Below are 13222 nucleotides of genomic sequence, written 5' to 3' on the forward strand. Positions count from 1 at the left end.
CCAAGGTTACACGACATACATTGTGGATGACACAGAGTATTTCTATTAACAGCACCTTTGTTACTGGTACTACGGTAATAATGATTTGTTAGGCACACTGAGTGGTCACCGATTCTTTCCTTTGCTGATGAGTTGTGTATCATAACATTTGGTAAGTACTGTCACTAACAGAAAAGTGACTTCATTTCCTTAGATGCAGGCAGAATACAAAAGAACTACTCCAGCCACATCTGCAGCTTTTTTTTCCCCCTAGCTGCTCTATACCTTAATCTATACTGTGTTTCCTGCTTATACATGCCATACGTATGCTGCAGAAAGAATCAAGATTTGGAAATAGCTAAGCCTTTCTTTAAATAAATTAAGGCCACCTGACAAAGCAAGGAGTCTGCTAGTTACCAACAAGGCAGCAGGCAGGCAATACTGCAGATGTTTTTCTAGCAGATGACCAGGGAGAAAGCCCATAGAACCATGACCACCTACTTAGCCAGTTGCCTTGCTGTCAGGTACTGTGCAAAATAAATTCCTCTATCCTTGATTTTGTTCTGAAACTCACTGCTTTTTAAGAAAAGAAAGAAAGAAAGAAAAAAGAACATTTTAAAAAAGGGGGAAAAGAAACCTTACTCAGCTTTTACAGGAAAGAATCTTTAACTAGGAACACTGTGCACTGTTGCAATAGTCTGTATAGTGTAGATCACCTGAGTATTTGTCATAAACTGACATGAGCTAAGGTTCTGTGTTTGTTGATTTTTGGCAAGGAAAATATGCACTAATGTCTTGCTAACTGATCCACACCATTAACCCTGCCTGCATGAATTCTTTCATCACAGAATGCTTCATACGAAACGCATACGAATTCACCCTTCATACCAGCCTTTCACAGTAAGGCCTCGAGCTAGTGTCCTGAATATGGGAGCAGGAGGAAAGAATGTTTTGAATTAGCACACAGCATTGTACTTGTTTCAGATTACCTTTCTCAGATACTAAATACAAATAACCCCAAAAAACAGCACCAATTCATCCAGCTTGTCTGGAAAGCAAAAATATCATTACGATGCAAGCAAACAACTGAAAACAAATCAGCACATCATCCTTTCCGTATCTCCTTCTTAGGCTTAATAACTGTCTTTCAGTGAAGAACTGCAACAAAACCAAAAGCTAGTATAATAGGAATTAAGAAAAAAACAACAACAAAACCAACACAAAAAACCCAAACACAAAACCCCAAGTGCATAAACAACATCAGTGCAGCAGCAAAATATACAGTCATTGTTAACGTTCCAATTCAACCCATTTCCAATAGTTTTGTGCAATAAAAATTGGCCATACGCTGGCCAATGCAACAAACCTCTTTTCAATATTAGCACAGTTGCTCTTCACTTAATCTACTTCTGCTTTGTTTGGTTGTTTTGTTTGTTTTTTTTTTTTTTTAATAAAATCAATTAAATACAACATTCACCAAAAAAAAAAGAAGACTAGATTTTAGAAACACAAAATTCTGGTGCAAATAAAGTAAGAAATAAATATCATACCGTTAATGACAAAACCCAAATTTGAACAGGTTCCTATGGCTGAACTTAGAGGATGTGAGGGGAGGATTTTAGTAACATACTCTTTAAAACATTGGCTTAAGTCTCTCATCATTTCAGAGGTAAAGCCAAGCAACTTGAAGGAACATTTTTGTCAGATGTTAAATTTCACTACACTTCAGTTGTGATAGCAAAGTTTGAATACAATCAGAGGAACCATAAAAAGTCTTCATGATAGGTTGGGCTCTGTGCTTTGCATTCTTCTTCTCAACCTTCCCTCAGTTGACAGAGCAGGGGTTATGAATCCAGACTTGTCAATGCAGCAACAAGGCAGGATTGTCTACCCGCTTGCAGGGAACAACCCCAACCTTTGTTGCATGAATTCCACTCTGTGTACATTTTTTTCTTACGTTGCATATGAAGGTTAGGGGTAAGGAGGCGGCTTAGAGAGACAGCTGAGAGGGGCACACTGAGAGCTGGAATGTGGCTGCTCTTCTGGAAGAGCATTAGGACTGAAAATTAAAAAGAAAAAGAGAAAGAGCGCTTAAAATGCATGGCAAATATTTTACACGCACATAAATAGTACACAGCTGGAAATTAACTTTAAAAGGGGATGAAGCCTCATCTCTAAGTCTGTATCCTAAGATACACAGTATACATGAAGAAAATCCTGAGTGCATCCACTTTCAGTGGCACCTGGATGCATACATGAAGGAGCACTCATACCCTGCCTGCCAGTTCATGTGCACTACTGCCATTTGCAATACTCTGACAGAAAAATGCCATGTGGAAAAATGAATGTGCGTGTGAAAGGGGGGCACAAATTTGAAGAGCAAAATACTGGTACCATTTTTATGTGAGCATTAAAGACCTCCTATATGTCACAGATTCATTGTTTGAAACGAAACACAGTGCCAGTCAGGGAACCAGGTTTCACCACTTTGTAAAAACATGACCTCTTACTCAGGGTGACCTATTTATCTGTACATTTGTGCAAATACAGTGTAACCGTCCACATCAGGCAGCATAAGCACGTTATGTTTTTGTAATCAACACTTCCAAAGGGCTGGGGTGTTTTGTGCTTTGTTTTCTTTTGGGTTTGTACTGTTTGAATCATCCCAGAGCCAGGGGCAAGACAGCCAAGATACCACACAGAGGAGCTCAGCACCAGTAAGAAGGCCCAGCCAGCACCCATGGATGATACTGAAGGAGCCATCAAGCCTTTTCCTACCTAACCGGGGGGCCATGAGGCCCCCCGGCCTTTGTTGTACCACCACCACCACCCAGTGTGCACCATGGGCACTCACCAGAGATGAGAGGAGGATCCTCCAGCCCAGATGGGCTCAGCTTGGGCTTCTGCCTTTCCTGGGGGGAGGATTAAATAGGGGAGTGGGTGGGGAGGGCCAAGTGGCCACACCTGGGGTAGGAGGAGACTCCATCAGGGCCCAGGTACCCTGGGATTTGAGGGGAAAAAGGAGGAAAATGGGGCAGGTGAGGGACTTTTAGGGTGTCAGGTAATGATAGGACTAGGGGGAATGGAAAAATAAAAAAAAAAAAAAGACACTAGAGATGGGCAGATTCAGATTGGATGTTAGGAAGAAGTTCTTCCCCATGAGGGTGGTGAGACACTGGAACAGGTTGTCCAGGGAGGTGGCAGAAGCCTCATCCCTGGGAGTTTTTAACGCCAGGCTGGATGTGGCTCTGGGCAACCTGATCTAGTGTGAGGTGCTCCTGCCCATGGCAGGGTGATTGGAACTGGAAAATCCTTGTGGTCCTCTCCAAGCCCAACAGTTCTATGATTCTAAAACAATTTTGCAGTTTAGGCTGCATGTTAGGAAGAAATTCCTCACAGAAAGAGTGATTGGCCATAGGAATGGGCTGCCCAGGGAGGTGGTGGAGTCACCATCACTGCAAGTGTTTGAAAAGAGACTGGATGAGGCACTTAGTGTCATGGTTTAGTTGATCAGATAGTGTTGGGTCATAGGCTGGACTTGATCTTGAAGGTCTTTTCCAAACTGGTTAATTCTGTGATTCTTTGATTCTTTCATAAACTTTTGTCATTTGATACTTTTTCATATATGATTTATCTAACAGCATTCAACCCTTAAGCCTCTAAATATGCATGTGTAGTGCTTGCTCTCATATAGTGCAGAGGTGAGAATCAGCTTTCAGCAAACCATGTGGGGCTGAAGTAGCAGCCTAGCAATAGCAGCACAAAGATAGGGGGCAGCTAACACAAACATACCCCACTTCTTGGTGCAGACTTCCAGGGTACTTCTGCTAGAAAAGTGCCTGATAATCAGGTTTGCTCATTTAAAGGCAGCTCAGCAGTCTACACTACACTGCAGTAGGCAGCATGGACACAGATTAAGTGAGTCCTGTATGATTCCTGAGCTGTGGCTTGTCCTGTTTTAAAAGGGTGAACTTCAGCTCATCTTGCCAATGTGAAGCTAAGTAACAACCATTAAAATTTCAAGAAAAGCATGTGGCAAAATAAGATACCAAGACAGAATGCAAGTAAATGCATTTCATGAAAAAAACATTAAAGAACAAAAGTTCTTTAATGTGTCTGGAGAGAGGGCTTTTCCCCCCTAATGTTTCAAAGATTCTACAGCCTTGAGGTTATCTGAAGCTCAGCAGTGTGCTATGTGATGAAGTACAATCATGTATGTCCTTGTCTTCAAGAAAATTTGCCTTTTCAATTTTCCTTCTTTAGAAACTGTGCTGTCACATACTATCTTTGCAGTGCAGGCTATTGGAGTGTTGGCTGAAGGAATGCAATTAGTCTGTTGCTGGAAATGAATCAATTTGAAATGCCAGGCATATTTGAAAATCTGCCATTGGACATGGCAGTGGTACTGAAAATGTCTGTAGTTCCTCATATAGCATTTACTTAGAGAAACGAAGAAATGGCATTGTGCTTGCTTGGAAGGAGAAACAAGCGCACACCATCACCATTAAGTAAGTAGATGGCAATGCCCACATTTTCAAATCAGAGAAGCCTAGAAGACTGAATTCACAGGTATTACAATTCATCAAGAGCTACAGTTCTTGCTCTTTGGGGCTTAACTGAAGAACATAGACTTGTATGCCTTAAGTTAGATTCTATTTCACATTAATGCTCCTGAATATGGGTTTTCTGATCACAAAATGGCTGATGAGAGTTGGTTATAGAAGCTCAGGACCTCACAACCTTTGTTTTGTACTCAGCTGTCTGAATAGCTGTCAGCCCCAAAGTGTTTAGTGCTATGGACTATGACTCCCCAGTTTACACATAGATTTAATCTAATCCTAAGTACCAAGACATAAATATTTAATCTAAGATATTTTCTTGCAGTTTAGTAAATGGACTTGTTTAATCAAACACTCCAAGAGGACATCTTCTGTAAGTAATTCTTTCATGACTGTAACTATCCTTTTCTTCCACCATATTCTGCCACATGCAGAAACACCATCTAAAGGGCAATATGAGTGAAATATCTGCCTATTCCATTCAAATGAGTCTGTCAGGAGTGGCTGCAAATGGACCCTAAAGCTTTGAATTTACTCTCAAACTTATACACTCATCAAAGCCAGTTCCTGACTTTGGCACCTCTTATTTTTTCAAGATAGGCTTAGGAGAAGCACTAGTCTCAAGTCCTTCAGAGAAACTAAAGAACATCACATGTGGGAAAGACAAACAAGGAGATGGGCATTTTACCCTACTGCTTTGCTCTCCTCCCTTGCTGCCCCATTTCATTTTTCGGTTATTGCCAGAAAGGAACAGAAAAATGACAGGCATTTTCCTTGCTCACTAGTAAAGATTTGTTTGGTTTGGGGGCCTCTTTCCCAGCTTTAAGAATAAGCAACATAAGACATTCATGCTCTGAGGGAGAGGACTGGTGAGGAAACAACCATAGGTAAGACTAGTTATGTACCTCAATGGCCTGAGCAAACTGTCCCAGGCTATGCTTAGACTGGGAAACACTGTGCTTAGATTTGATTTCTCTTCATGGAAGTTCTGCGATGCTTCCCACTTTGAAATACAAGCACATTTCCATGCACAAAGAAATATGAAACAGTCTCATGATTCCCCTTTCAACCAATAATAAATATTAGGGGCATTAAAAAGGGAAAAATATTTTCAAGGCTATCAGGCACCTTTGTAGCAACAAATACACACCCATCGCTTGCAATACCAGCCAGTTTGTGTCTTTTCCTAATACTCTTGTTGTTACACCATCCTCTCTTCAGAAATACAATACATCCAGTTAATTAATAAAAATTACAGTACTGGTGTGTGTATGTGTGTATGTGTGTGTGTGTGTGTGTGTTTGTGTGTGTGTACATATATATATATATATATATATAAAAGACATCAGAATGATCAAGTGACACATAGTATTCGGTGTGCTTTTTATAGCAGTATAAGTGATCACAGCAGCCAGGCCCTGGAGCTGAGCTATCAAACATATTGACAGTTTGGGGCAGTAGAGGGTGGCAGGTGAGATTAACAATACAAAGCAACAGAGAGACACAGAAGAATCTGAAGCTGTTAACTATGAACATGAGAGTAAGTAAGAACATTGCTACATTCCCCTCATGGGATATTTGCTTTACAAACATTTGGTTTTAATAGACATTTTTGTAAACCTCTCTTTAAAAGTGGGTAATATTTGGGAATCTACTAATGCAGCTGTGTCAATTTTTGTGTTAATATTATCATCTGGTTTTAAGCACGTTTGGCATCTGATAATAAATATTGGGTTTTCACGATATTCAATGAAAACTTGAATATGATTCAAGGGCAGACACACTCTTTTTACTATTGGATGATGGCAATACTTTAGTCTTGTCCAATACAGTCCATCAGACAAATAGCTGCAGAGAGCAGGAAGGGTGAATTTTGTGATTTGGTTGCTTGCCCTATACTCCCAGACCTAGAAATTAAGGTGATAAATGGAAGGCAGAGGAAGACTTTCAGGCGTTATTGCATCTGTTTTCTTAGATAAGATCTCATAGATTCTCCATATCAGGTTCCAGACAGACAGATGTATAGCTAAATACATTCATCAGATGAGTCCAGGAGTTTTATTTGGCTTGAATCTGTTCGTAGCTTACCCAGTGAGGTTTGCAATGCATATGCACTGGAATCACATTTACTAGAAAATCCAGGCTTACCTAAGTCTCACTTCAAATTCAGTATAGATAATGGAAAAAGGAAAACTCTCTGTATTTGATGGTAATATTCTCTCTGTGTAATGGTCAGGCATATTAACTTGTTTGGACATGATTAGACATGCTGCTGTATACAGGAAATATCTGTGTGAATTACAAGCTTTAACAAGCTATTGTTTAATCCTGGGAGAAATGCCACTGAAAGGTCACATTACAGCAAGAGTAGTGTCAGAGACTTCAAAAACCAAGCATGCCTCTCCCTTAAAATGGGTGACTTCAGGGCTGGGCAGAGCATTAATCTGCCTCATTTGGCATGACGGTGTGACTTAAAGCATTTGTGCCATGACAGAAGGGACTGTTGGAGGACAAGGAAGGGCAGTACAAGTTCCTGTGCTCCTCCTCTGCTGAATTTAAAAAACCTGAACCTCAGTAAGTTTAACTGGTCCTTTAAATGCTTTCAAACTTTACTCCAGATTTCAATTACTTTATTTAAAGTGCTCAGCAACTTATGATACCATGCTGACTTGCATTAAATCACTTATTATACTTCACTGCTTTACAAGGTTGTGCAGCTCTGTGGCTGAGACAAGCAAGGCAAGAGTGTTAATAATATCCAAAATAGTGTGGGGTTTTCCACTTCAACAGGAGAGTATAAATCTAGTGGCAAAAACAATAGTCATCTGGAAGTCAGTGGTGCAGCTAAGTATAGAGGTGAGTGTTACTTGTGGGATAGCTGATTTGATTTAAAAAACAAAATATTAACCATATTTTTAATTATCATTAGTGTTTTCTACACACCATGGTTTTGATTTGGAAACATGGCAAGAAAAGCCTCTTGAGCAACACTTCCAGTTCTGGTTGTATCTAATGAGGTCTTCCTAAATGTGGAAGAACTCAGGGACAAACCAGAACCCCTCAAGATTTTCCTTTGTACCTTATCCCTTCTCTGTGTGTTAGTTTGCAGAATAAGGTAATGCTTGCAGAGAAGTGTATAGCAGGAGGAGATCAGGAAGGTGTTCCATCCTGAGAAGAATGTTTAAAATTGCACAAACAATGGCTTGTTAGCATTTAGAGAGGGAGGGTAATAGAGCACGACGTTCAGTATTGCATGGGAAATAGCTTCACTGTATATAGGGCTGTAGATCAACTTAGCCACTAGAAATTAGGCTAAGGTCTAAAAAGTAATGTAACCTATTTCAAATGGGAATACAGGCATAAGTAAATGTATGCATGGAATATACTGTGAATAGTTAAGGAAAACTATTGTAATTTTGCTTGGCTCTGGTTTGTTTTAATGCCTTTTAATGCCTTGATTAACTCAATTGTCTCAAAAGCGTGGTTTAGCTTTTGCACCGCTTATGAGCAAGGACATTAGAGTTTACTTTAATCAACAAGATAAAGAAGTGACTGTGTTGGGTCTAAGTTTCCAGGTCAGGGAGAGCTTTTTGAAAAATGTCTACTAAAACCTCACAAATGTCTTTAAAATCCCACCTCACAACAAAAAAAAAAGAGCTGCCTACATATACCCCTCAAATTAAACAACCTCCATGTATGTAAATTTATCTAGCAACACAATCATTACTATTTTGACATTGCTGAGAAACTATCTGCATAAAAAGACCAAATAAGGAATGCAAGATCCAACTTTGCATTCTCTTCAATGTTTTTACATGGCTGTAATTATGTGAATGCTGTGAATACTGTGATTCATGTTTGTACTGTCACTGAAGAAATTATCACTGTTCCTCAAGTATTTAACATTTTATTGTTAATGAAGAAGTGTAGCAAAGAGCTTTTGTATCAAGGAGAGGAGGGGGGTTACAGATATGCATGCAGCTGTGTGCAAAGAGAAGAGTTAGTTAAGTTTACCTGACAGTCTGGCAATCTGGCCCCCTGGCTAGTTGTGAGCCGTGTGGCGGTATGGAGGCAGCAGGCTGCTGACAATCTACAAGAAACTGATAAATTAGACATATATACAGAGAGATTACAGAGCAAGGGGTTAGTAACAGCACTACAAAGGCTACACATCTGATGGAGAGATTTAGTGAGGAATGTGTTCTTGGTTCCTTATCTGACAGAAACACCTTTTTTGTTCTGATAATAATAACATTAGTTGTTGCAGGTTTTTTTCCTTTTCAGATGAAGCAGTGGAGACATTTTTTGTTCCTCTGTCTTCCCTTCATATTGGCAAATTTTTGTTTAAAGAGACAGCAATAATGGGCTGCATTCACGGTTTAAACCTTGTACTTTTCATTATTTTGCTGGCAATTAAGTTGTTTTGCTTACATTTATTGCAGAAAGCATCGATAAAGATGCTCAGAATTTCTCCAGAGAACTTGCATTCATATAACAAAAACTACAGATGACATCTCATTATGGCCTTCAAGAAAAAGCTCACAAGAAAGTCCTCACAACTTCTAAATAGTATCTGTGAGATTTTTTTTTTGTAGGAAAAAGGGAGAAGTTGATACAGTAGCTTTTAACTGTTCCATCTAGATTATTTTACTAATTCTTTTCAAAAGCACTTTCCATGTTAATCATTTGCAAAGCTGTATTCCAGTTCTTAATTTTTTTAATTAACAGTAAAGCCAAATAGTCCTTTGTTGCTGCATTTTTACTGTGACATTTGAAATATGAAGATAGCTTTAACCTCAGTAACCATCTGCAGGACTTCGTGAAAGTAGTTGAACAATGTAACCCTGCTTTCTAGCTCACTAGTTTGTACCGAGACTAATACATCTCAAGATTTGCTCCTTTTCCCTGCAGCACTCTGGCCTTTCATTCTGCTGTGATTCAGACTGTCAGACTCTGTCTGACAGTCATTAGAACATTAGAATCTACAGGTGAAATTCTGACCAACTGGAGAACTACTGGAGATTTTTTTTTTCCTCCATCATCCTCTCTGACTGCCTCCATTCAATTCTCATTCTGACTCTTCAGTGTAAAGGAGTTAATTTCCCCTGGACCTTAAAAATGAGACAACTACACTTCATGCACTTGGAAAGAATTTTATTTGGGCTTCTATTTTTTTTTTCCCTTTTCAACTGGTTGTGTGTTTAAAACTCAACATCAGTAGTAATTGCCTTTTGCAATGCAGATGTTTTTCAAAGGCCACTTCTATTCTTGGTCTCAATCAAATGGAAGAATGTGCAAATAATTTGCTGTGAAGAGTTTTATGATGACATCAGGTACAACACACCTGAGCAACACTGAGCACCATATTCATTATTATAGAATATCTCTTTCATATGAGCCCAGAGTACTTCTCCCTCCTTCTTATGAAGATCTGTGCTGACCTCCAGTGGGTAGAAGCAAGTACCCAAATCACTAGTTTCTTCCTACTTGAGCCATGAGGAGAAGATTTTGGCTCTATTTTCAAGTGCACAGGTATCAGAAAACTATATGGGCAGTTAGTGCTAGCACTATTGTGTCAGGAAGCAGAAACAGAATGAGAAAGGATACTGTGCCATTCCCTCATTTAGCAGGATGGTCACTATAGTCTTCAGTACATCTTTCAGCAGAGGAGTGCAAGAGTTTGCAGTGTAGTTGAGCCATGAATAAAATCATTTGCCATTTCAGCACAAAGCTCAACTAAAAGAAAAGGTGCCTGGGAAGAGCAAGCTAACTGCAGAGGCCAGAAATTACTGTAAAAGAAAATAATTAAAATAGTTTGCAGAAGTCCAAAGCACATTCGTGCCTGACCGCTTTTGTAAGGTAACCAGTGTGAAAAGGAATATGGAAGAGAACCCTCTGTGTTGAAAAGGTGACACAAATACAGAAGAAATTGTTCTGACAGGCTTTTCCAGAACAATGCAAATGCCTGATTTATGATCCTGTTCTGCTATCTCAAACATCCTCCAAGTATTTTATGATGCCTCTTCACCTGCTAGATTTGGCAGAAAGCATGAACACAGAGCCAGATTCTGCAAGCATTATGCAAGCTGGATAATAACTATTTGATGTGAGCAAAATCTCACTGCTTCATATGAAATCACGGTTTTACCTGGCATCAGCAATGCTCACACCGTCTGTCTCACTCTCAGTACAAACTCTGGTGATCCACATGACCTAAAATAGCTGAATTGTTCTCCTATATCCTCCAGAGGTGAAGTTTTTGAGGATTATGCTAGGAAAGAGCTAAGCATAATGCATATGGCTTACACATAAGCATTTGAAATTCAGAGGAGCTCTTATCTACTTACGTCCAAGTAGCAGAGCTAACTTTATTCCTTCTATATTTAATACTCAGAAGTATTTTGGAGGCTTTATAGTGATATTCTCTAATGTCATGAGAATCATAAAATGATTTCTTGTTACATTCTGTTTAGCGGTAAAAAGTAGCAGACAGCATTCAGTCATTCTACTGAGGAACTCCTGCCTGTAATTATTTGTTGCTTTCTGGAGTACTCTGCTGAATGTCGAAAGTTTCAAGTATGTCTTCACAGATTCTGTGGTCAGTGTCCCATACCATAAAGACATGGTAAGACAGACATGCTCTCTTCTACTCAAAAATAAACTGAAATATTATGCTGGATAAAGCCAGTTCCCATTATTGCTCAAATCTCAGGGAGCATCAGTCAAGCTCCAGAATGAAAGGACAGTTTGTTATTTGTTTAGATGACACTTGGGAACCTGACACAGATTACACTTTTCAGCTTGTCTTCTGAGACCACTACCCACAAAGTGGTTAATCCAGTCATTAAGTACAGATTGGCTTATTTCTCCATCATCTCCAGTTGCTGTGAGGAAATAAACTGCTGGCAGCAAGGGGTGGGCTCACTGATCTCTTTAGAGTCTTTTTATGATTCTATGAACCTAGAAGCAAGAAATTAAGCTCAGTGACTGTTTCAACCATAAAAGCCAAAGAGGAACTATTGGATATACCAGTTTTCATATATAGATATATATATATATATGAATGACATATATAATCATATACCAGTTTTCTCTGAATTCAGCAGAACTTGACTCTGTAGAGAGTCCTGTGGCAGTATCAATGTTTACCACTCTGTGTTGGAGTTTTGAGGTTTGACTTGTGCTATATATCAGGCCTGTTCCAGTTTTCAACACTTTAAAGCAACGGCAGCATTGGTGTAAGGGTTTCAATGGTTTCCTCTTTCACAGATTAGCCAGTGCTGATTTTCCTTTGGAATCTAATACTTAGTCCTAATCAGGCTAATCAGCTCCTGATGTAAGAGCATTAAAAATACCAAGCTTGCAGAAGCTGCATCTGCTGATATGAGGACTGAATGTGCTGCCATAAATTGTCTGCCAAGAGCTAATCTCAGCAAAAAGAAGAAAAAAATAGAAAAAAAAAAACTATTCCTGTGCTTGCCTTTGGCTCAGTCACAAAACCAACGGATTTCTCTCATGTCAACAAGGTGTGCTCTGCCCTCCAGCCTGTGAACTGGGTGACTCTAATCAACACAGGCCTGCTTAACTAGATTATTACTGCCTGAGAGATGGGCATGCCTTCTGTTGACATCAGCAATGTCCTCAGTGATAGTTTTCAGTCCCACCTCCTCGGGACCCAGCATACTGCAATAAGACATTTCAGAACATTTTGCCACTCAGTAAATTACTAACCTCAACACAGTGCTGTCAAAGACCAAGACTAACAAGAATCCCAAGATAAGCATTGGGGATGCTGTCAATAAGTAACTGAAAGTAACTGATATATAACATACTTTTAATTGCATCTAATTCGGTTAATCAACTGAGAGATTTATTCTCTTTTATCTGAAGAGTAAAATTGAGAGTCAAACAACAAAATAAACACTCCTTACAGGTATTGTTATGTATTTGGTATTTCTGATATGAAGAACATTGGGAAAAATCTGTTCTTGAAAAAACTGTCAAGAAATGCTGATGACAAAATGTGAGACTGAGACTTTTACAGTGTTTTAAAACAAACTCTCCTAACATTCCATTGAGCACTCCAGGCCAAGAGAAAGTCAGTCCTTCCTTCCTTCCTAGCTAAAAGTTTTTGATCTATCTCACATTGTGTCATGCTACCCAATGTCAGCTGAACTCAGCTCTCTACCTGGACAAGGCACAGGAAGAGTAAACATAACAGGGAACCTTCTATTAAATGCTTTTCAGGAGTGAGACCAGGTGAGTTAGCTTATTGGAAGAGGTAGGGGATTTAACTGCCATTTTCTTATAGCATTCATGAAATGCTATCTGTCTTGGCAATTTCTACAAACCAGCTCATGGAGCATCACTAACAACTTCATGAACTACCTGACACAGACAGATGGTTTAGTAGGTCACTAATTCAGTGGGTTTCCAGAACATGTCAAGTTTCTTGGCTGTGTTCTACTAAGTTCTTTCATCTATACAACAGCTACACTATATAGGTTGAATTTTCCCCTCATTTCCTTATTCTGCATGACTTGGCTTGTACTTTCTTTTTAGAATTGAATTACTCCCAAACTAGAGTGCTGTTCACCCATCAGTCCATGTGCTTCAGTGGTAATGTGACAGCTAGCTCAAAGTATAGTGCTAAAGCTATAACCCAGCCTTGGCATTTGCTGTAG

General features: G+C 39.4%; 1 protein-coding gene across 5 annotated transcripts in view; it reads right to left on the minus strand.

Annotated features, from left to right (window-relative positions):
* Window positions 1-1466: 1466 nt before the first annotated feature.
* BICD1 (BICD cargo adaptor 1) overlaps window positions 1467-13222 on the minus strand; it is a 147708-nt gene continuing 135952 nt past the window's right edge. Inside the window, exons 8-9 of one of the 5 annotated variants that reach the window (XM_054168101.1) lie at window positions 8553-8638; window positions 1467-2038 (exon numbers count right to left, since the gene is read on the minus strand). In XM_054168101.1, coding sequence (XP_054024076.1) covers window positions 1951-2038; window positions 8553-8638 — 174 coding nt within the window. In that variant the 3' untranslated portion in view covers window positions 1467-1950. The remainder of the gene's footprint in view (window positions 2039-8552; window positions 8639-13222) is intronic. The other 4 variants (XM_009899641.2, XM_054168102.1, XM_054168100.1 and 1 more) reach the window with 4 other exon arrangements.

The sequence above is a fragment of the Dryobates pubescens genome, chromosome 15 (assembly GCF_014839835.1).
Source record: "Dryobates pubescens isolate bDryPub1 chromosome 15, bDryPub1.pri, whole genome shotgun sequence".
NCBI classification, from domain to species: domain Eukaryota; kingdom Metazoa; phylum Chordata; class Aves; order Piciformes; family Picidae; genus Dryobates; species Dryobates pubescens.